The following is a 25248-nucleotide window of genomic DNA, read 5'->3' on the forward strand; positions in this document are numbered from 1 at the left end:
TCAGACTGACCTAATTACTGTTCTTCTCTACAGTTTCTATGGGCTTTCCTCTGCTAGCTGGAGATGGAGTGGTTTGAAAATGTATTCATTAGCAAAGTATTCAGATTTATTATCCTGCTGTTTATGGCATCATAATTCCCATTTCTATTTAGCTGGTAGTCAGGGAATATTTTTACTTATGAAAGTAAAGGAATGACTGCCGTAAGTGGAGGGAGTGAAACCTGCTGGTGAGACCCATGCTCCCTGGCTTAGGCTAGCCAGAGAAAAGAGTCTCCTGAGGGCTCCCCCCTTCCAGGGGACCTGGCGGAGTTTCCCAGAGGGGAGTTGGGGAACGAGGTAGGATGGGGTCAGTGTGGGTAGCTGGGGACTCAGGTCGAGAGATCAAAAAGGAAGGCGATTACGGTGACAGTGTAGACACAAGCAGTCCTCTCATCAGAAGACTTCTGTGCTTCAGATGCGTACAGCTTTTGTTCAGTTAGCACAATCCGTGCTGACCCTGGCCGTTGCCACTAAATAACAGACGATAATCTCAAAGATTAAGGGTAGATTACTGAGCAGTCCAACAGAGGTGATGTAAGTACCTGCAGGGCTAAAGTGACGTCCCGTGGTGAGAGGTTTCTGGGCAGATGGAGCAGTTTGACTCCTTGGGGAAAACAGATGATTTGAGGTATGAAGCCCATCCACAGGCAGACACTGAGTGTGGGTTACAGCAGCACCTTGACCTCTTACTGAGATTCGGTTCACACTTCCAAGAACAGCCTTCACATTTGAGGCCGAGAAGCTGGGGAAAAGTGGAAACACCTCAGAGTGTGGACTCGGGGCCTTAAAGCAGCCACTGACGATCCTCTTTGAATCTGCATTTGAAGTATGTCCATGAGGAGCTAAGAAATCTGTTAGATCAGAAGCACTGAGCACTCTTTGTGTAGTCTGTAAAATGATAACAGTATTACCAATTCCGTCCTATGAATGTCATCTATTTAACGAGACTGTCTGTCATTAACCATCTAGACAATATAGGGCCCCTTTGTTCGTGGTGGTGAATGTGACCATGATGGAGGAGATCAGATGAAACAACAGTTTCATTGGGGCTGGTAGCTGCCATTTCTAACAAAGATTATTCTCATTATTTGTTATTAAGGATTTGCTTTTTCTGTTGTGTTTTTTGTGTTGGTTTTTGGTGGGTTTGGGGTGGTTTGGTTTTTTTGTAAACTCTTAACAATAAAGCCTTTATAGGTCAGTTGCAAGAGTCCTTATTACTGTCCAGCTTACCTTCCTGCCAGTTCAGGATTTGATATGCCTTTCGTGTGCTTTCTAATTAATTCTGAAATGACAGGGCTTTCACTAGCAAATTTTTGGAAATTATTCAGGGGTGATTGCCCCAATTTCTCCAACTCTTCAGATGTTTCTTAAAATAACCATATTGTTTATTTTATCCATATACTCTTAGTCTAGATAAATGCAAAAAAAATAGCGTTTCCTGGAAGCGAGTATAGACAGGTGTCTTGGGATTTGAGTTAATGCAGTTGCAGTGCTTATATGTTATTGTTTTCAGTTCTCAATTTTTTCTTGCAGTATTTTCATTATAGATATGTATAGGTTAGGGTGACCCCTCCTGATCCTTGCGCTGTCACGTGGCAGGCAGTGGGACCATGCTGGTACAAGAGTAGCTGCGCTGCGTGAGCCTCTGGATCTGGGAGGGGGAAAGCCTGCAAGGCAGCTGCAGTCTCTATCGGTGAGTCACCCAAAAGCCAGCTGTGTACCTAGTCTAGCCCTATCCCACATGAGGCAGGATTACTTCTGGGGAACTGCCATTATCCTGCTCTTGAATTACCCTCAGAGGTCCCCTTTCTGCTTGCTGTTCTCAGAAATATATCTCGTACCTTCCAGCTATATGAAAATTTTAGTGTGCAACTCCTAGGCTCAGGGAGGTTGGGCTTTTCACTGGATGGAAGTACTCTGTGTGTGGGCAGCTAGACTACATAGGGATTCTTGTTTCCAGCTCTGAGAGTCGTATGGTTTTGTCCTGGTTTCAGCTGGGATATAGTTAACTGTCTTCCTAGTAGCTGGTGCAGTGCTATGTTTTGAGTTCAGTATGTGAAGAATGTTGATAACACACTGATGTTTTCAGTTGTTGCTCAGTAGTGTTTAGACTATAGTCAAGGATTTTTCAGCTTCTCATGCCCAGCCAGGGCACAAGAAGTTGGCACAGGACACAGCCAGGGCAGCTGACCCAAACTGGCCAACGGTGTATTCCATACCATGTGACGTCCCGTCTCGTTTAGGAACTGGGAAGAGGGGGGCAGGGATTCGCCGCTCGGGGACTGGCTGGGTGTTGGTCGGCGGGCGGTGAGCAATTGCCCTGCGCATCATTTGTACATTTCAATCTTTTTATTACTACTGTTGTCATTTTATTAGTGTTATCATTACTATTATTAGTTTCTTCTTTTCTGTTCTATTAAATCGTTCTTATCTCAACCCAGGAGTTTTACTCCTTTTCCTGATTTTCTCCCCCATCCCACTGGATGGGGGGGAAGTGAGTGAGCGGCTGCGTGGTGCTTAGTTGCTGGCTGGGGTTAAACCACGACAGGTTTATTCAGAATAGTTTCCACTATGGCCTATACAAATTAGCAGAACTCTTTGGCAAATTCATTATCCTTATTTGCCTTCAAGGTCAGGTCCAGAGTTCACGTACAACAGTGTAATTTCACTGGCAATGTATTCTTCATACACTTAAACCACCTAAAGACCCAGCTGGAGGTTTGCAAGCCATTGGCTGGAAGCAGAACTGTGTATTCAGCCATACAGATTTCTAGTGCTTCACCTCTAGATATGACCATTTATCAGTAAATAGTGTAATAAGGGTACTTGTGACGCTTAGGTAAATCTACACTTATATTTAGAATAAAAGAAAAATGTGATATTTCAATTGGGATAGACCATGTTCCTCTTAGCTGCATACCAAAATACTCACATAGCTGAAAGAGTTTCTAACAGAAATGAGCATTCATAACAGCAGTCAGCAACTCTTGCCATCAGAACATTTTACTAACAGTTAATGAAAGCTGTCTACACACTGTTTTTTAAAACAACCAGTTCACATCCAAATTCTGAAAGCAAAACACTAGATGTAACTCTTTTTTGAGGAAGTAAAATAAGCTATTGGATATCTTCTGCAATTCGTCACAGCCTTGCTGTTGAAAACCTCAAAAATATTAATCTCCCATAGATCACAATGTAGATATTCTCTCTGTAGCTCATTGTTGCTAAGGCACATTTCCATGCACTGTTAGTACAGAGTGAATGAGCTTATGCAAATGTGGAGAGCTATCCCTAGACCAGACTTTCATTTTATTTTTATTATCAAATGGAGATTTTTTTTTTTTTAATGTGATTTACTATGATGATAAAACAGGAAGGTTCATTTCCCTGGGCTTCCACAGCCCTGCCTGCCCGTCTTTACAACAACATCAAATTAAAAGCAGATGCTGTCGTGGGACAATGAAGTGCTCAACCTCATCAGTTTTCAGCTCCTTCATCCTTCATCGTGAAGTGCTTTCCAGTGTTTTTCTGTCAGTTCCATTTTTGAAAAACTGCTTTCACTGTTTCACAGTTTTTACAAGAAAATATTGTTGTGCCTCTGGTGCAGACGAGGAGAAGTCTAATTTCGTTGTAGTTAAGGACTGGCTTTCAGAAACCTGGGGGCTGATGGAGTCCATCTGTCAGAGAAAGGGAAGAGCATCTTCAGTCATAAGCTTGCCAAGCTGGTGAAGAGGGCTTTAAACTAAAGTTGCTGGGGGAGGGGAACCTCAATCCATCCCACTCCTACCAGTTTGATGCCAGTGCCAGCAATAGATGCCCAGAGACTGGAGAGGGATCACAGGTCAGCAGGAGAGCACCTGAAGAGCAGCACAAAGGAATTTCAGCCGGTAAGTCTGCTTCGCTGGGGGCCCAGCTTAAAGGCCTCTATGCAAACGCACGTAGCATGGGGAACAAACAAGAGGAGTTAGACACGTGCGCACGCTTGCAGGGCTGTGATCTTACTGGCATCACAGAGACGTGGTGGGATGGCTCCTATGACTGGGGTGTTGGAATGGAGGGACACAGGCTCTTTAGGAAGGACAGGCAGGGGAGAGGAGGAGGGGGTGTCACCCTCTATGTCAGTGACCAGCTGGAGTGCATGGAGCTCCACCTGGGGATGGATGAGGAGCCCCCTGAGAGCTTATGGGTCAGGATTAAAGGAAGGGCAGGGACAGGTGACATTATAGTGGGGGTCTGCTACAGGCCACCGACCAGGAAGACCAAGTTGATGAAGCCCTCTATAGACAGATAGGAGCAGCCTCACATTCACAAGCCCTGGTCCTCATGGGGGACATCAGCCACCCCGTTGTCCCTCCAACAGATAACACAGCGGGGCACAAGCAATCCAGGAGGTTCCTGGAAAGTGTTGCTGATAACTTCCTCCTCCCAGTGATGGAGGAGCCAACGAGGAGAGGTGCTCTGCTGGACCTTGTTCTCACCAACAAAGAGGGGCTGGTGGGGAACGCGAAGCTCAAGGGCAGCCTTAGCTGCAGTGACCATGAAATAGTGGAGTTCAAGATCCTGAGGGCAGCAAGGAGGGCACACAGCAAGCTCACTACCCTGAACTTCAGGAGAGCAGACTTTGGCCTCCTCAGGGATCTGCTTGGTAGAGTACCATGGGAGAAAGCCCTGGAGGAAAGAGGGGCCCAAGAAAGCTGGTTAATATTCAAGGATCACCTCCTCCAAGCTCAGGAGCGATGCATCCCAACAAAGAGGAAGTCGGGCAAAAATGCCAGGAGACCGGCATGGATGAACAAGGAGCTCCTGGACAAACTCAAATGCAAAAAGGAAGCCTACAGAGGGTGGAAGCAAGGACAGCTAGCCTGGGAGGAATACAGAGAAATTGTCCGGGCAGCCAGGGATCAGGTTGGGAAAGCTGAAGCCCTGATAGAATTAAGTCTGGCCAAGGGACGTCAAGGGCAGCAAGAAAAGCTTCTACAGGTACGTCGGTGATAAAAGGAAGACTAGAGAAAACACGGGCCCTCTCCAGGCAGTCCAGGGAAGTTCCCACTGCCTGGAAAAGGGGAAACATAACCTCCATTTTAAAAAGGGAAAAAAGGAAGACTTGGGGAACTACATGCCAGGCAGTCTCACCTCTGTGCCCAGCAAGATCATGGAGCTGATCCTCCTGGAAACTGTGCTAAGGCGCATGGAAAATCAGGTGATTGGTGACAGTCAACATGTCTTCACTACGGGCAAATCGTGCCTGACAAATTTGGTGGCCTTCTACGATGGGGTTACAGTATTGGTGGATAAAGGAAGAGCAATGGACATCATCTACCTGGACTTGTGCACAGCATTTGACGCTGTCCCACATGACATCCTTGTCTCTAAATTGGAGAAACATGGATTTGACAGGTGCACCACTGGGTGGATAAGGAATTGGCTGGATGGTTGACATGCTGAAGGGAAGGGATGCCATCCAGAGGGACCTTGACAGGCTTGAGAGGTGGGCCCGTGCAAACTTCATGAAGTTCAGCAAGGCCAAGTGCAAGGTCCTGCACATGGGTCGGGGCAATCCCAAGAACAAATAGACAAATAGAGGGTGGGCAATGAGCGGATTGAGAGCAGCCCTGTGGAGGAGGACTTGGCGGTGTTGGTTGATGAGAAGCTCAACATGACTCAGCAATGTGCATTTGCAGCCCAGAAAGCCAATCGCATTCTTGGCTGCATCAAAAGAAATGTGACCAGCAGGTCAAGGGAGGTGATTGTCCCCCTCTGCTCGGCTCTCATGAGACCCCACCTGGAGTACTGTGTTTAGCTCTGGGGCCCCCAACATAAGAAGGACATGGACCTGTTGAAGCGAGTCCAGAGGAGGACCATGAAGATGATCAGAGGGCTGGAGCACCTCTCCTATGAAGACAGGCTGAGAGAGTTGGGGTTGTTCAGCCTGGAGAACAAAAGAGAATGCTCCAGGGAGACCTTCTAGCAGCCTTCCAGTACCTAAAGGGGGCCTACAAGAAAGCGGAGAGGGACTATTTACAAGGGCATGTAGTGATGGGACAAGGGGTAATGGTTTTAAACTGAAAGAGGGTAGATTTAGATTAAATATAAGGAAGAAATTCTTCACTGTGAGGGTGGTGAGGCACTGGCACAGGTTGCCCAGAGAGGCTGTGGATGCCCCATCCCTGGAAGTGTTCAAGGCCAGGTTGGATGAGCTTTTGAGCAACTTGGTCTAGTGGAAGGTGTCCCGCAGGGGGATTGGAACTAGATGATCTTTAAGGTCCCTTTGACCACTGGCAAACAGATGACCTGCTTTTTGTAGCAATGGCATGGCTACACAAGCTCCAGTCTCCCTCCCTGTCAGCACGTATTCATTTTAGGCTTCTGCATTAACCCCCACAGACAGACATAAATGAAATATTAAAATTACCTTTTGTCCCCATTTCCTTTCTGCATTTGAAGCAGCATGGATGTATAAGAGTAGGGTGGGGGCAGTTGCTGGCGGTACTAGTGAAGAACTGATCAATGGAATAATACTCATCCACATCCTCAGCTCCATGACAGACCACATGCCGTATCATTAACTGTGTGTCTCATCCACTTAGCCTAGTGTGAGGGCTCTGTCTGCCTGAATCAGAGTCACTAGGGGTAGTTTGCGGGACCCTGAAGAAAAGCCGATTCCATCAGCATGCTAGGCAGCAGTACCTTAAAAGACTTTACTAAAAAATCACGAGCAGGTTATTGTAACTATACTTCCACGTATTTAAAATCTTTGCAACTCAGAAATGTTCTGGCAATGGCCTTTACTAACTATTCAGTCTGATCTGGTGTGTGAACGGTGGGGTGAACAAAAAAGAAAACCCACTGAAACTCCTGTTGCCATTTGCTTGCAGTGCTTCAATACTAGCTCTTCACATTTGCCCACCTAAACCATTCAGTGTTGCACAAACAAAGCTTCAGCCTGAAATGCTGCAGGAGAGCCAGGAAAAAAAATGCTTTTGTTTTGTGTGGAGTTTATGGTGGTGATTGTAATTCGACTGCCTTTTTTGTCTTTTTTCAAAGTTTCCCAACTGTTACAAATATGTATATGGTGCTATACAGCAGCATGTAGTATAGTTATCAGAGTGAGCTCTTTTCCTCAGCTGGCATCCATAAAAAGAACCAAGCAGTTGTTTTACCAGCCCCCATGGAGTGTATATGGCGCAGGTAACGACACAGGTCTGATGGATGCAGCCCCACTGGTCCTGCCTGCAGAGCGGACGCTACGGTGAGCAGCGCTGCCGGAGCACTCTGCGGTCCAGCTGGCTTGGTCCACTTGTGAGGTTGTGCTGGAAGGTGTGAGCAGCGCAAAAAAGTATGTTCCTGGAGCAGTTTGTAATCCCCAGTTCTGAAGTCAGTTTTACTCATTATGTACAAAGCTATTTTTCTGAGCTGTGGTGCCTTTAAATCTACTTTAATCTGGAATAAGTGCATAATGTTTTAGAGTTACAGAAATCAGAGTCATAGAGTGATAGTAATCCAAATAACTTAATCAGAATTACGTGTAACTTTTAATAGCAGACTGCTAACTGTTCGGATTTGTTATCATTATTTGTCTAGGAATTTCTCTTGGGCAGACAAGGTCTGAATTAAAGGACTATTTTGGAAATAAGAACCTATGTTCAGGCCAGTGGCTTTGTTTTAAGAGCGATCATTTATTGTCTTTAATGAAATTTAAAAATTTCTCCTTGACTTTAAACTTTGCTTATGATGCTATACTGGGCTTAAGTAAATCAATAAAGCAAAAGTAAACACTGGAAAAGGAAGCTAGTTCTCTGGTTTATACCTCTACATCTAAAGAGAGGAAGATAACATTGTAATTGGATAGTAATTCTGTTTAGCTGCTGCCTCCATATATTCAGAGAGAACATCCTTGAAGGTAGTGATGGGGTTTAATGAACTGTTGTTATTCCCTAATGCTTGGGAGGCGGTGATGGAATTACTGTGCAACCAGGATGGATAATCTAAAGATACAATGCTGGCTTTGTTCCTTATTTGAAAATAGAAGTCTAATCTCAAATGAGATGTCAATTTACCTGTGTGTTACTTTCCATAGACAGGGATTTCCTTGTTCACTTGAGCAGATTTTTCCTGTTTAAAAATAAGTTGTACACTCAGGTTAGAATATTGGCATTGCCTTAAAATTCCAGCCTTATGTTTCATAATAACCCAGAGGGGTTATTAAGAGGGATTATAGTAGGAGGTTCATCGTGCTTTCATAACCAAAGTAATTGGATTTCCACAATAATCAGAGACAGGGTGCCTTCCTACACTTCGGAAATTCTTAGGCTGTGCTAAACACTACTTACCTGTTTGAATTCTGACCTTGGGTTAGCTTTAAATGCAGAAGCTAGTATAGTTGGGAATGTAAACAAGTCAAGAAAGAATGTATCCTTTTTCTTAAAAAAAAAAAATCTTTTTTTGTGTTTAGTTTTAGATATGCTTCAAAGTGGAGGTTACCAAAGTCCAGGAGGGATAAAGTAAATTCCTATTTTAGAGACAGTTGGTAATATTTTGCCTCAGATCAATCTTTATTTTTACCTTTAATTTTCAGAGATTCTATTTTCAAGGGACAACCTTGAATAGAAATGGTACCCATCAGTATGAAAAGATACTGTCAATTGATGGAGTTGTGTTAAATTTGGCTTAGAGGTTGGGGTTTTTCTCCACAACAGTTCTTATTCACTTCCTACTAATAGGCTGAAGGTTTTTTTGCTGCAGTTGAGCTCTGTATGTCCAAGATCCATGTCTGCTCATGACATGAATGTGGTTCAGCAGAAGTGCTGCTCTCGGCTCCCCTTTCTTGCTTTTACAGCGCTCAGGTCTCATTCTTGTAAGACTGCTTGTGTATTGGACCCGTCTCTTTACTACGACTTGCAGCATGATATTCCAGTTGTTCTTTTGCTCCTCAGTTTTATCCTTCTGAACACCTTCGCCTGTAGGACATTTCCAGAAGCTTTCATTTTCTTTTTGCTTCAGGATGCTTATTTCTGCTGACACACCTCCTTAGTCTGAGTCCTGTAGATCTCTTCTAACAATAATTCAGATAGATTTTCCTTGGATTATGAGAGGTAATTACGAGAAGGGGAAGCCTTCTCTTCAGAGTCTTCCATCTCTATTCACCTGACTCACCTCTTCTACAGCTTCATTAATTTTCTAAATATGGGAGGGAAGGCTAAATGGGCCTCAACGTCATTACTGACATAAGGGCTTATCACTCTTTTACAATATGATTTTTTCAATGAAGTTTAGCAATGTGTTAAGAAAAATATGCAAAATATGCTAAGAAGCCATTTGATGAAATCACAGTGCAAATTTTTATAAACTGAAACTCAAACGTTTTTAGAGCTTTCTTTGTAGCTGACTCTCTGCAGCTGACATTCTGGCTGTCCATTGGAGAAGAATGGGGTTTTATCTTAATATTCCCCCCCCTCGCAAAAAAAGTCTAATTAAAAAATGAAAAGTAATTCTGTAGGCCCTTGTGACTTATTTTTAGGTAATACAACTTGGCTGCTACATGTTTCAGCACAATGATCTATTTTAATATGATTTGAACTGATAGGTTATGTAAAAACTAAGCCTGATGCCTTTTTCTGTCTTTTTCATACTTGTAAAAATATTTGCTTAAATACCAAAAAAAGTGATATAGGTATGATGCCACTTGCACCAGTTTCATGTAATGAAACCAACTGATGATTGTGTAGCACTTTCATAATCTCCAACAACAGTCACTACATAAGAGTGCAAATTTTTATCCAAATTTTTTGAACTCTGTTGGTCATGAGAAATTTGCCACATTTGGCATCAAAATGAGGCCTTGTTGCAATTTTAGTGGAGAGAGTGTTGATTATGTGGAGATGTAGGCTGCAAAAGTCTGAGTCAAAGTAAATTAGCCCGGATCTTCATCCAGCATAACAGTGCCTTCTTCACTGGGAAGTAGCAGTAAGTCAGGAAAAGCTTGTGTAACTTTGTCACAACCTGTCACAAGCAGCTACTATCAGTAGTGGGTACTGTTGGGTACGTACCCACTCTCCTGCCACATTAGCATTTCACAAGTTTGAGTTGTTCAAGAAAGATGTTACTTTAAGTTAAAACATAATGGAACTCTGCTAAATATGAATGCACCTCTGCTCTGGAGAAAGGAATGATTTCATTGTCAACATTGACTAGAATTTGAATGGAACTGCTTAAAAAGCAAGATACTTATCATTGCAAAGTTAGTCATTTTGTGCTAGCCTATGCATGAGTGGTCTTTTAGACTGAAAAATAAATCAGGAGAACTTTTAGCACAGAAATAAACATGGGTGAAATTTTAGTGCTACGCCTCTTCAAGGACGATTTAATTATCACTTGTAAAATAGTTGACTGGGTGCCAGTGAGTAGAAATGTATGAAACATGCATGGATATACACAGGTATTTATTGTAGGTAAGATGGAGGCAGCGTGCACCCATGTTAAATCTATCAACATATGATGAATTTTGCAAACAACTCATTAGAAAGATACAGTGAAGGAAAACTAACAGAAGAATAACCCAACTGCTTAGGAGTGACAATAAAATTATACAACAGTTTAATAAGGGAATACAGGTTACTGAAACTAACTGGATGTATAGAAGGAGTCTGCACAGTGGGATACAGCTCTACAAATTCAAATTTGCACAAGAGTATCTTCAGTTTGCTTTGTGAAAATTGCTGGCGTACCTTACCATAAACAGTCGCGACTTCAGAGTTACATATGTTAACACAGGAAAAAAATCAGCTGGCTATTTAAAGTGTACTGTGGTGACAGCTTTGAATGTACAGTGAATGAACTGGGGTGGAGGCAGCTTTTATGGGGAGCAAATCAACTTTAAGACAGAGCTTTTCGTTATGTAGTTGCCATATATTTTAAGGTACTGTTTCTAGACTCTGTAAGGAGGTAATGATGTGGACATCAGGAATGCAGTAGTTTGCAAAACCTATGTGATCATTTAGTACAGACAGGGGCACAAATTCGTCAAGGGTAAAAGTTGTTCAAAAGACTGGACGCTTGTTCTTGAGGAAGAAAGGAAAGAGTAAATCCCATAGGCTAATGTCAGATACAGGTTTTACTTTTTAAATTTTGATGATTTTATAAACATGGAGATTACTCATGTTGTTAGAATGGATAAAAGGTAAAAGAAAACAGTGCCTTACAGAAATATTAAATGTAAAAAAGTCACTACATTTAAAAATACATTTTTTAGTATATTTGGTTAAAGAGTTAAGTATATAAAAGATTCCACTTTTTATTTTACTTCTTGAAAAATTCAGTAAATCTGATCCCTATTCATTCCAGCTACATCAACATCTTTTTCTATGCACAGTATAGAATCTGCCCCTCAATTTATCTTTAGCTGGAGCAACCTTTAAGTTCATATTTTTGTCATTTATTTTATTAATCTATATCACTTCCTTGCCAGTTGATCAACTCATCTTAATTTCAGTTTCTTTTATTTCTGCACTCACTTCATTTCATGTGAGTGACCAAGTCTGTCTTTTACATTACACATACGTAGAATTTAATTTTTAGTTTTAGTAGAACCTTTTATTATCTAGGATTAGTGTCAGCTTCTGCTATTTGCTTTAAGAAGCTTTGGTACAGTATCAGAAATCACAGTGGAGAGCACCAGGAGCAGTAACCACTGAAACAAGCTAATTGAATTTATTCCCTCTCCTGAGGTGCCTTCGTGTGGTATCACTAGGGTGGGGTGGCACTCTCCTTGATTAACAAGACATGGAAATTCACTATAAAAAGTGCACAAGCCCAGCTCAAAGCTGCACTCAGTAGGTCACCAGTCATTTCTGGGACTGTCACTGTGCCAGCAGCAACACAGACCCCTTCCTTCTCATCTGTCACATCCGTGACCCCCCAAGCTCAGCAGGACCCAGCGCTGACTCCTGATGGGGCTGACATTTACTCCTGTTTTTGTACTGCGTGCCAGTTGGTTTGGCAGTGAAAGTCAGTTTGTCTAACGTATTCTGCATGAGGTGGACACATCTTTTTGGCACTCATCTGTTTCTGTTCGGTAGGTCGGCACAGAGCCTTTAATCAGTCTGGATTATACAAAGAGATGCATAGTGCAATATGCCATTCACTGGATATGATTATAGTGACCAAATTTCAGCTGTTCCAAGCAGGTGATCCCTATCAGCCCTTTCCAAAGTGCCCCAGTATGCAGCAGCAGCATCTCAATTCAACAATGATCACTGCACAGTGTAATGTTTTCTTTATGTTGAATAATACATCACAAAACCTACGTTCACCTACTGACATACGACACTAAATAGATGTGTCATTGGGCATCTTCCAGTCTCAACATCAGCATACCTACTACACACGTCATCTAGCACAGGTACTTTCCTAAGTGTCTTTGTGCATGCTGTCAAAGCTCCTCTTTCCTTTTCACATCTTCACGAATCCTTTAGGTGCACTGTATATATCACTCTTGCAGTGTAATGATTCCAGACCCTGCTATGCAGTTCATTTGTTTGCAATATACCACAGTCGCTTCTAATGCAAGTAACTTCACACTCCTTTTAAGTCCGTGTCATTCTTTCTCTTACCTTGAAAATTCATAGATGATCTCTTTTCTTCCTCTGCATGTAAATTATGAGAAGTTACAAAATTCTTTGCTGGCTTGTGTTGGAGTGGGGTTTTTTTTTTTGCAGTCTCACTAAATCAAACTCTTTTCCTGTCTCAGCACAGGAATCTGTGACCTCTTGGGCCATTTTTTGATCAGCTGACTTTTAACTGCAATATTGTTCTTCTAGGTATAGTCAGTGAGTCTATGCAGTACTTCTCATGTGGAAGGTTTTTATAACTGTTTTTAAGTTTAGCAGCCTTAGCCTTTCCAGCTTTTCCGATGTTTTGGGAGTCTTTGTCCTTTTAAGTTTTTGACTATAAGTATTTTACAGCTTCCCACTGTAATTACTCACATAATATTACGCTACAGTAGCTCAAGTCTGATTGTTTAAGTGTCCTGAGTAGGACATTTCATGACAAATTACTTCTACAAACATAGCTTGATACTTGACATTTCTATACAGAAGCCATTAAACAAGAGATTAATTCTTCTCCTTTGGGCTCGGGGCAGTTCTTATCTGTGTGAGTGATCCTATTGACTACAAAAGGACTTTTCATATCAGTCATGATTGTAGGAATGGACTCTTGTCTTCATATTTGGAGACAATTTAAGGCCTATTCAGCAGCAGCTGCTTGCGGCATGGAGCAGAATATATATCCTGTGCCAAGTGGTCAGGTTCACACAGCTTATTGCTCATCCCACTCCAGTGAAAACCAGAAAGCCGTCCTGGTTGTCCTCTCCATTGCTCTTCCTGCAAAACAACAAATGTCAGAACATATTGTGGAACAAGAATGAATGGAGCAATATTACATGCAATTTCTTTTTTCCTTCCTTTTTTTTCAGTAAGTGCAAGAGCTATGAGTTTGCTGCTGTTCCAGTCATTGTTTGGTAGTTTTGCTAATTGTAATAAATGTTCTGAACTTTCACATCTAAATAACAAGGGGTTTCTTTACTCAGTATTATCACTGGAAAATCTGCAGATGATTAGTATCATTTGTAAGTATCTGCCAATTATTTTGCAATTTGAAATCTCTGATTTTTTCATCTTCCATCCAATTCACCTGCCTTTTTCTTAGGCCATTCACTGTGTCAAGAGAAATGCTCATGAAAGATATTGTACCTAAGAGAATTAGACAAATCCTGCATTTCCCCAGTGGTTTCTGGGACTTCATTTCTTCTGCCAGTAATGATTTAGTTATAAGCATTCTCCATGCAAGTCCATCTTTATAAAAGGACATTGTGTTTTGATTATTTAGAACTTGAAGTCACAAAGGGCATGTTGTAATTAGGTTTGTTTCAGTAGGAATTGAAAATGTGTTGTAGTAGTCAGAATCCCCAAGGGAAGGTTTCTAATAAAATCTCCATTGAATTTATTTATATGTGGAAAGAACAGTCAATATTTGAAGTATGAAATGTCAATAAAAGTGAAAAACTGTTCGCATTCAGTGTATGCTACAGTGCACGGCCTTGCCAGTTAGAGTATTGCAGCTTTGTTTCCCAAAGCTTCTATGTGCTTTTAAAAATATAATCTCTAAAGGAAAATAGAATTAGTCTGTTAAAAACAGAGCTCCCTAGTCATGAAAATGGGTAGTTTAATATAAGATATAATCTAAAATCTATATATTTAAAAAGCTATCTTATAGAAGTGAAAGGCAAAATATCCATAATGTTTTTCATTACCATGAATGCAGGTGAGAGGATCATTTTCTAACATTCATGCATGTGGGGATTCACTGGCATCCTAATGGTGGCAAAGGCCACTCAGCTGTCTGCTTGCTATTTTATCTTCTCCACTGGCTTGGATAAATGATAGCAATATAAAAAGTGTTAAGGCAGAGAAAATATGGCAGAATGTTGTTCCATTAATTTCATGTCCTTTTGAATAAACTTCTAACTTACGCATGGATTCCTGTGATACCTACCAGTCCTGAGTTCACTGCCAAATCCTAAATCAGTGGCAAAGGGGGAAGTGTTTATTTTCCAGTCAGTTCTTCAGGGATGGTACCATCTGCTTCCATAGCCCCAAACAAATCACCAATAGTAATTTAGAACAAAAATGCCCCTAGGTGGGATAATTTTCCCTCAGGGGCTGCAGTGTTACAAAGCACACGGCATAGGATCCAGTTTCATGTCTATTCTCCGATAAGGAAGCACTGCCTGGAAGCCATCTAGGTCTCTCCTACGTTATGTGTCTTTTCTTTTGCTGACCAGCCATCCACAGGAACGTGTTCCCTTTAGCCTCTTGCTCTAAAACTCAGAAGGCAAGTGTTGACCTGCACTGAGTGAACTGAGCAGTTGGGTTGGACTTTCTTCAGACTGTTGTCTCCTTCCTGTTCAGTGGTGATCCATTTGTATCCCCCTGCCACCACAACTTCAAGGAATCAGTGAGCAACATTTAAATCCTGAGAGCTGTCAATGTATTTACTGCATTAGAAACATGGTCTTCTTGGTAGTGAAAAGAAAAAAAAAAGCTTAGTTTCCAGTACAAAATTCCTGCTTAGAAATTAAAAATGCATTTTTCATTAATATTCTCTAACACTAACTTTAAATATCCCATGTGTTTTCTGTATTATCTGTGGAAAAGGCTGAGTTAATTCAAGTAAATTCCACATGTTTGTTCATGGAATAAATGGAAACATAGCAAATTATTTGCCTATGAGTTAAATTACCACTGTGAGACAAAGTTTAGGAGTTTTAAATGCTGCTGTAGAGAAGCAGATGTTTAACTCCCAACAGCTGCTCTGTAGGCATCTGCTGTCACCTTTCTGCCTTCTCTAGCCAGCACCTATGAGCTTGAAATGAATTGAAAAGTTTTGCTAACTTTCAAATGTGAGTTACTTTGCATGGCGTACTGAGACCACATTAAACACTTCGGCAGGTTTCCAGAGTCCCTTTCTTTTTCTGTTATATGGGTTTATTCAGTAATGAACAGAATTTGATTTTTTTTTTAAAAAGGAGTTTGTGCATGACTGTCTGCCATGCTCTGTATCTATCTACATGTCTATCACATTGCCTGTTTCTCATCTAGAGTCCATTTTGGGGTGAATAAAGGTAAATGTTGTTTGTTTACAGTACTTTTTGTCTATGCCTTCCATAGCTTTGCAATTTTGGAAGCCAGACCAGCTACATTCACACAAACACACACACAGGCGCACGCACGCACGCACACACATGGTCCAAACATCTTCGTTACTGTTTGTATTGTTTTATCCATCCTTCAGGTCTCCTGTAATGGCTGGAGGTCTATTTGCCGTTAACCGGAAGTGGTTTTGGCAGCTGGGAGGCTATGACCCGGGATTAGAAATATGGGGAGGAGAGCAGTATGAAATCTCCTTTAAGGTAAGTCCTTTAAGGTAAATTAAGGTAAGGTAAGTACAATACTACTTTTTTCTTTAGGAATTCCCACTAATTTCAGAGAGTTATGCCATAAACATATGCTCTAGAAGCCATACAAAAATCACACTGAGTGCAGTTCCCTCTGAAAATGTGGTAGCTTACCACCATCAAAGAATGAGGTTCTACCTTGTCCCTTTCGTCGTCTTCTCCATTTACCTTCTCTCAGATGCTGCATTTACTTCATGATCAAGTGCTGAGCTCAGCTCAATAAGCCCACAGAGAACTAATCCAGAAAAAAAGAAAATTGCATAATTTTCTGCACAGATCAACAAGTTTAATCATCTCTAGGGGTAGACTCCCCTGGAGTCAGCTCAGGGAAATGGGTGGAAATGGAAAAAGAAAGTCATAGGCAGAAGGACCCCTTTCAGTAGCAGTGAATCACTAGACTAGCTTGTCTGCTGTGAGCTGTTATCTACAGGCCAGCTTTTCAAAATCAGATGATTTTTTAATTGCATTTGAATTATTGTAATGACAAAATATATGGGGAGTTTTCAAGTGCTCAGGTTATGTACAACCAGCCATGGTATATCCTTATGTCCTTCATGTGGACGTGTGTATTCAAATCAGTTACTTGGCTTTTACATGTCAAATTGAAAGTCTTGTTACTTTCCACATGTAAAATAGGTATTTCAATTAGTTTGATGAGGACTAACATGTCTAATCTTGAAAATTGAGTTTATTGTGGTCTAGTATACCCAAAGACATAAGAACTTTACCTCATGGCCTCTACATGCAAAGATTTTTAATGACTTGATAGAATTTCATGACATAGATGAATTGAGTCAAGCATATTTGCATAAAGCTTGGAACTGAAATTATGATTCACGTTTAGCTTCAGGATCTTTCCAACCTACTTCCAAACTCCGATAGTGTAAAGCTCAGTAAATAAATTCACTATGTCAGCCATGACTAATATCATGCATCTTGCTGAATCTGAGTTTCAGCAGTGATTAAAACAACAGAGCTGAGGCCATTCTGTTGAACAAAACATACAGCGTGACCCGACACTGGACTGCCAGGCTGTCTTTGCAGTTCTCAAGAACAGTGAAATGGTTTGTATTAACTGTGCTACTCTCCTGTTTCTCCATATCATTTTTATACCCCAGTAAAATAGAACAGGAAGGCAGGGGAAACCCAACAGCTAGGCAGTGTATTTAGAATATATTGATTTACTTTTTGTCTATTTAGCTTGTTTCACAGGCAAATGTAAGTAGTCACTAGTAGCTGTCACAATGGTCTCTGACAGGTCACCCATGATTTTATTATCCTATTTCAAATATTCCTTTTATTCATAATCACAAAGAATATACTTGTAATGCTCTCCAGTCCTTGTATAGAAACCATGGTAACAGCACTGGAAATTGAGATACTAGATTGTCCCAGTGTGTTTTGCTCAAGTGATAGGTTTTTTTTGGAGGCAGCTGTGTCACACTGGGTCTCATTTCAGTCATATCTCCTGATTCATCTCATTAGTATACACTAACCTTAGGGTCCCTGTCCTTTCTTATTAGTGTTAAAAGAAGAAAAAAATACTCTTTAGAAATGATTGCCAAATAGGAACAACTTCCTTTTGGAAGGATTTAACAGATGTAAGTTTTAAAAAGAAGACTGCTGTTTGGTTTGGAATGACAAAAAATGGGAGAAAAATCATGGAGACAGAAGGGAGAAACAGAAAGGACTGGGGTTTATTATATCAGAATCACCAATATCAGCTTGGGAAAGGTTTCTGCTTCAACAGTTTCTACTGTAGCTATAGATTCAGTCATCTTAAAACTTATTTAAATGAGGACAAGTTAGCTAGACAGTTTAATTTACCAGCTTTATTCACAAAACTTGGGAAGATGGTGGACTTTCCATCTCTCTGTAATTCACGAAGTCAGTGAAAAAGCCAGACAACCAGCCTCGTTCAGTTTCCTCAGCTACTTGAGTGGGTCTGAAACTACATCTTACCTTTTCTTAGAGTGTCCACATCTATGACCTGTGGAAGTGTCGTAGGATGGGTGCCCTGTGTTGATGCCATGTCTCACATTAATGTTATTTTGCTTGGCATATAATTATTTGGAGCGTCCTGCCTCAAGAACATCTCTAACCACCAGATAGTTAGCTATTCTTACATGTTTCATCTTTGATTCAACCAATTCTTAAGTATTTTGTAAAAATAGGACTGATTTGCATTAAGAAGTCGCAAAAGGAAGCCAATTTGAAAAGTCCTGTAACTGTGGCAAATTTGTGTTTAGAGGACTGTTTCAGGCTGATCTTTAACCTCAGAGACAGACACAGTGTTCCTTTTATGTCCTTCATTATCTCATTTTTAACTTTGAGATTTATTTGTACAAAAGCTGCAATATAAGGGTAAATAAGTAAACAATCTGTCTACTATAAACAGAGACCATGCTGATGACATGACCTTCCCAATGTCAGACTGGGGATTCTTGTGGTTAATTCAAATAATACAGTGATGTAGTTATGGAGGGATGCATGCCAGAGCGAGAGCTGTCATGTGCTCCCTGAAATGGAGTAGTGTCTGGTTCATCTTGAACTGGTTGCCCTGCTCTGTGAGCTGGAGTGAGGAGTGTTTGCAGATCATTTCTGGTCCTCAGTGATGCATTTTAAACTCTGTGGATCGACAGACTACTGTAACCCTTCTGCTTAACAATTTAACAGTAGATCCAGGTACTACAGAGTCCAAGTAAGCTGTGGCATGTCTTTAATTAGCATCGCTAATGTTTTGATGCAAAGGAAAGCTTACAGGTATGTTCAGGAAGATTTTTCACAAATGTGTGTGTCAAATATCATATTTATATGTCCAAATTCACTGGTGGCAAATGTGGAATAATGTTTAAGAAACAGTATATGTTTGATATTCTCTGGCCTAATTTTATTTGGAGAAGAATTTCCTAGATGTTGGAATGAAACTCCACTCCACAGAAGCATTCACACATTATACAGGGAAAAAACCACTTAACAATTAAGATCCTATTAAGGAAGAGCATCTTCTCAACCAAAAGCCTCTGCATTACTGTACCAGAGACATCCACAATCATCCCCCCAACTCAAGTTACAGGAGTGTTAGCTACAAAGCAAGTGGGAAGCCATGAGTGCAAAGTGTGGGCTTAGAGAGTGAAAGAAATTGGATCTTTCAGAAAAGTATGATGGCTAGATCTGTGCTAGTCAAGACTCAGTAAAATAGTTTGTCTAAAGTCTTCTGACTTAAGGAATTACTAGCTTCTTCATCATGAACTTAATATCAACTACTCTGCTCTGCTCACTGTAACCTTCTACTGCACTTTGCAAACCCCAGACACGCAATAAATTAAAGTCTGGTGCTGGATCAAGGGCCATCATGCAAGCTCAAAGGAATCACTAATAATAGCAAAGCCATATTGCTTTATGAGTTCAAGATGATAAGACAGAGTTCAATGACTGATTAAAAATTAGATTAGCAGGAGAAGTGGTTGCCTGGGGAGTCAGGCAGCAGTTCCTGACAAGAAGAGGTCGAAGCAGATTTAGGAAAGGTACTCAGGCTGGGAAGCTTGAAGGGAAGGTGTCAATTTTGATGTTTCTCTTTGGCAGTTTCACTAGGTGTGACCTGGGGCGACACTAACCAGGCTTCAATGCAAAGCACAGACCTAACCAACAGTCCTTTTCTGGAGGGGAGGTTGCATTAGCTCATTGTACAGACACAGAAGATGGGTGGTGTGAGCAAAAATATATGTTTGTGTGTGTTTCAGGGGGAAGGGTGTTCACCAGAAAGAGAAAGATACTACAGAGAGTGAGTCTGCAGTGAATCTAAATTTACTGCAGTATAATGCAATGTTTCTCCAAAATACAGTACACTTTATAATGTTTCTGTGACATTTGGAATTGTGCCATAGCAGGAAAGGAAACTTCCTCAAACTTCAGGCGTGACTATTCCAGGTGCTGAGTTGTCAGGAGCACAAAGAGATAGGTTAAAAAAAAGCTGCTGCTTAAAAATTTGCTTGACCTTTATTTCATTGGCTACAAAACCCAACATATTTCTCTTTCATTCTTTTCTTGCTTGCTAACATTGCTGCAGAGGACAGCAGCAAGCATAGCGCTGCGTGCCATGCTGATTAACTGCTGTTTCCAAATCAGAGCACATGCATGCACATTCAGTGACTGGTGAGGCAGCCACAACCCGTGTCTCAAAATATGACCTCTTCATTAAATAGTTTCTTAGATTAATTTTTACATAAGAAATAATGTGCAGCATTTTAATTTTTTTGGCAGCATAACCTCAGGATCGATTTTTTAATTAAAAAGATGTATGATATCTTACTGACGACACTGTTCAGCATGTGCTAGACTTGTGAAAGCTGGCAAGGCGCTGGACCTAACCTGATTAATAGCATCTCTTCTCAGTAACCAGGGAAGCCACTATTTAGGAAATCCTAAATTTAAATCTCTTAGGCACAGTTTATGTAGTAATCTCCAAAATGTAGAGTAGTGAAATCTCCTGTGTTGGCTGAAGATCCTTGTGGTGAGTTGACCCTGGCTGGACCCCAGGTGCCCACCAAAGCCACTCTATCACTCCCCTCCTCAGCTCGACAGGGGAGAGAAAATATAACGAAAGGCTCGTGGGTTGAGATAAGGTCAGGGAGAGATCACTCACAGATTACTGTCACGGGCAAAACAGACTCGACTTGAGGAAAAATTAATTTAATTTATTACTAATCAGATCAGAGCAGGATAATGAGAAATAAAACCAAATCTTAAAACACCTTCCCCCCAGCTGTCCCTTCTTCCTGGGCTTAACTCTGCTCCAAATTTTCTCTACCTCCTCCCCTCCAGCAGCACAGGGTGACAGGGAATGGGGGTTGCAGTCAGTTCACCACACGTTGTCTCTGCCACTCCTTCCTCTTCAGAGGAGGACTCCTCACACTCTTCCCACATTCCAGCGTGGAGTCCCTCCCATGGGAGACAGTTCTCCACGAACTTCTCCAACATGAGTCCTTCTCATGGGCTGTGGTGCTTCACGAACTGCTCCAGCGTGGGTCCCTTCCCATGGGCTGCAGTCCTTCAGGCACAGACTGCTCCAGCGTGGGTCCCCCGTGGGGTCACCAGTCCTGCCAGAAAACCTGCTCCAGCATGGGCTCCTCTCTCCGTGGGTCCATAGGTCCTACCAGGAGCCTGCTCCAGCACGGGCTTCTCATGGGGTCACAGCCTCCTTCGGGCATCCCCCTGCTCCGGCGTGGGGTCCTCCACGGGCTGCAGGTGGATATCTGCTCCACCGTGGACCTCCGTGGGCTGCAGGGGGACAGCCTGCCTCACCATGGTCTTCACCACGGGCTGCAGGGGAATCTCTGCTCCGGCGCCTGGAGCATCTCCTCCCCCTCCTTCTTCACTGACCTGGGCGTCTGCAGGGCTGTTTCTCTCACATGTTCTCACTCCTTTCTCTGGCTGCTGTTTCTGTGCCCACTGCAACTTTTTTCCCTTCTTAAATCTGTTATCACAGAGGCGCTACCACCATCGCTGATGGGCTCGGCCTTGGCCAGTGGCGTGTCTGTCTTGGAGCTGGCTGACATCGGCTCTGTCGGACATGAGGGAAGCTTCTAGCAGCTTCTCACAGAAGCCACCCCTATAGCCCCCCCTTGCTACCAAAACCTTGCCATGCACACCCAGTACAATTCTTTACACTGGATGTTCCTTAGGCATTGTAAATCATACCCTAACAAAAATGCTAATGGTGATACCCTAGCCTCTTTGAAGCTAGTCACCTATATCTAGAGTTGTTTTATGCTTATGCATGTTGACACATCTTCCAGATTCTCTTTGTCCCTCTTTTCCAACACACCCCTCCAAGTTCATTAATCCCTTTCTTTATCATCATCATTAATTCCCTCCACTGCTGGCAATTTTGGCAGGAGTTAGGGAGTGGGGGAGCATTACCACTTGTCAATGCAGTTGTAATCTTTATGAAGAACTGACAAACATGGAATATTGCCACTTTTCTCAGCATTTTAGAGGTGCCAGTGAGTATTGTTGAAATAGCCACAGTCATCAGTTCCCAGTTTACACGGTACGGTTTTAATATCTCTGACAGGAAATCCCACTGCACCACAAGTAAATGGTTTTGCTGTTTGTGAACCCGTTGACTGCAGATTTGCAGTCAGTGATCCTATTTCTCAATTTTTTCTTGCATTTAGCTGAACATTCTCAATACGTGGAAAAGTTCACAGGAAAGTATTCTTCTTTCTCCTTTTCTACAACTGCTAAATCTGTTCTTTTGGGGCTTATTTCAGGAAGAGTGACTGAAAAATCCCAGAAAGTTTTTATATTCTTATTTTCTACAACTTTTTCAACCCCACTGTGGTAATACGTTTCTTCTGTCTGTAGTCCAACCCTCTTGCACAATGCTGAGAGCACCACACTGACAGCTTTGCATGACGTACTTTATATTCTTCTTCCACCAGTTTACTGTTTGTTTGATTTTTCCATCCGTTTTGGTGTCTCTCACTGTTGTTTGTCTTGTTACTGACTCAGCAGCAGTATGTTTCTCAATTAGTTTTGAAGCCTGATCCAAAATCCATTCAGTCCCCCCTCAATCTTTTACATAATTTGCTGTATGTTTATGTTCCTGTTCCACAGCAACACATCCTCCACTGCTTAAGAATCATGAGTCTCTTACTGCAGTAATTATGATTACAGTGTAGCATATGGATTGGAGTCTCATTCTCTCGTGCACAGTATTTACATTTTCCAGATAGTCCCCAGGCTGGATCACTCATAAACTAGAGAGATAAGACAAGGGGAAAAAAAACACAAGAGCAAGCAGAATTCAATTTTAAAGACAGAGTGATGTGAAAAGAGGGTGATTCACCCAAAATCTCACAAGAGCTATAGAACAGAGCCAAAAAATGCATCTGTGACATCTAAGCTCCAGTCAGGAACAAAGCCACGTAACCACAGCTTAATCTCTTTTAAAGCTTGTGTTAATGCCCGCCTTTTGCTTTCAACCTTCCCTATAAAGTGTTTTGCAACATTCTGTTGGAAGGAGCTATATAAAGATAAATTGTGATATAGTATATAGTTGACGCATAAACTACTCTTCTTTTGATCTTTCCAAGCTGAAATTGCATTGTTTGGGTTTCGTCTTTGGTTTTTATATCTCAGCTGCAGACCAGATTCATTGCTTTTGTAAGAAAGAGACATTAGCTATCTTGAGAGTTTCACAGCTTGCTCCTTAGATAAACAGAGATGCATCAGTGTTGTGATATCATTTTGCCAAATGTCCCACACCACCTGAATTCCTTTTGTGGTACACTGGAGGTCTGTAATATTTAACACAGAAGTCGTTCTCCAATTTCTTGCATTTAGTGCATGTGAACATAAAAATGCACATTTGAAAGACAAAGTTGCCAGAATTGATCTTCCCAGGAAAATATAAAAAATGCTTTAAAAATAATTCTGAAGCTGAAAGATAAATAGGAACAGCTGCTAAATGTCCTTCAAGGCAGCCCAAGATTCATTTCAATTACCCTGCACAGCGCACCTCAGGTGCAGCACAGCATTTTCAAGTTTTATATCTATCAAATATAAGCCTAACACAAAGTGTTATTTCCTCCCACTTGTTATTGCCTCAGCATATCTGACAGGGTTTTTTTCTAATTCCTTTTCTCCTTTTCTTTTCTTATTCTTTTTTACTGATACCCTACTGCTTGAGAGGAAATGCAGTATATGTCTACTTCAGCTTTCATTGTCTGAGTTAAAGTAATACTGGCCTATATACATCTATTTCTGCTTTCTTGTCTTTTAAATTTGTTCTGTGGCTGACCTTCATCTGAGTCAAACTGCTATGCTGTCCAATCTTCAAAGGCTAAGAAACCTTGATTAATCACTGTAATATCTTGTCTAGCCTTTGAAATCATACCTTAATTTTTTAAAAAAGCACAAATAGTAAATATAGGTCTGCACTTTCATTGGTACACCGAGTTGTTTGAAGACAGCTACAGAGAGGAGGTTCCCACTAAAAAAGGTACAAGTGATGTACCATACAAACAAAGTATTGGTAGAAAAGTGATTAACGGGGTTTTTCTAACGATGGCATTACCCAACTTATTTTAACACTATCATTTTTACGATTTTTTAATATGTTTATGAACATTTTTTCCAGTGAATTAGGTGACATGTTAAAACGGGTGAGGATTTCAAGGTTTTCTTTAAGAAGCAGATTTTACAAAATGTTTTTGAAAAGAAAATAATGGTCATGTCTACATGGCATTGAAAGACTGCTCTGGGTGGTAAGGAGCTATTTTGGCATGGAGAGCATTCATTTGGGTCTCCATTTCCAACCCACCAGTAAATTTCCTCCCTGAGAAGGACTGTGCTCACTAGGAGACCGGACGGGATATCCTCACCGCAGAAATAGGTACTGAAATACTCTTCATTCCATCAACATACGTGTTTCCATTTGGCAGAGTGATGCCCAGGACAGCTGCCTTTATTACCCTGTGCCACTAACCTGCAAAATTTGCTTCCTCTTCTGAGATGCTAGTGTGCACCAGAAGCACCTGCCCAGAGCTCCTATGCCTTACTTAACTCTGTGATGGGAGGTGGTAAGTAGCAGCTTCCTGAGAAGCTCTCAGCTGTACCCAACTGTGCAAGGGTGTCTGTGGAATTTCAGGACAAAGCCAAGCACATGATCTTGCCCCACTTTCGGTGGTTTCAAACCTTCCTTAAACATTTACTCTAGCCTATTTAGGTTTGCTCTGCAATGAGGTGTAGATCCTCAAACATTTCATTACCAGGTCTCAGCTGGATGCTATGGCTAATAGCTAAGGGACTGTAAGGGCTAGTACAGAAATGACCCATAAGAAGCAGCTTCCTAAATCACTTTGCAACTCAAGCCTTCACTCTAACCCCCATCTTCTCCATTCACAGTATGAATAGCACAGTCAGTCTCAGGGGCTGAATTCCAATGTGCTACCTCCAGCAAGTGCTTTAAGTCATGCTGAAGCACTAAGTTATCCCATATTGCAGTGTTTAGCATCTGCATGTTCAGATTACTAAAATTTAGTCCCAAGCTCACTGTCACACTGCCAGGACCAAGCAGATATACCCACTGTAACACAAAGAGGCAAGCACAGCAGAAGAGGCCAAACTCTTCCCCATTTTCACTGTTGTTTTAAATGAATGGAATTCATCATTTTGTTTTCCCGTGATTT

The 25248-nt window shown here is 41.5% G+C and overlaps 1 protein-coding gene across 1 annotated transcript in view; it reads left to right on the forward strand.

The window, feature by feature from the left end:
* GALNTL6 (polypeptide N-acetylgalactosaminyltransferase like 6) overlaps positions 1–25248 on the forward strand; it is a 513294-nt gene that overhangs the window by 442879 nt on the left and 45167 nt on the right. The window contains exon 7 of the mRNA XM_069787019.1: positions 15889–16006. Within this exon, the coding sequence (XP_069643120.1) occupies positions 15889–16006 (118 nt within the window). The remainder of the gene's footprint in view (positions 1–15888; positions 16007–25248) is intronic.

This window comes from Haliaeetus albicilla, chromosome 1 (assembly GCF_947461875.1).
Source record: "Haliaeetus albicilla chromosome 1, bHalAlb1.1, whole genome shotgun sequence".
Lineage (NCBI taxonomy): Eukaryota > Metazoa > Chordata > Aves > Accipitriformes > Accipitridae > Haliaeetus > Haliaeetus albicilla.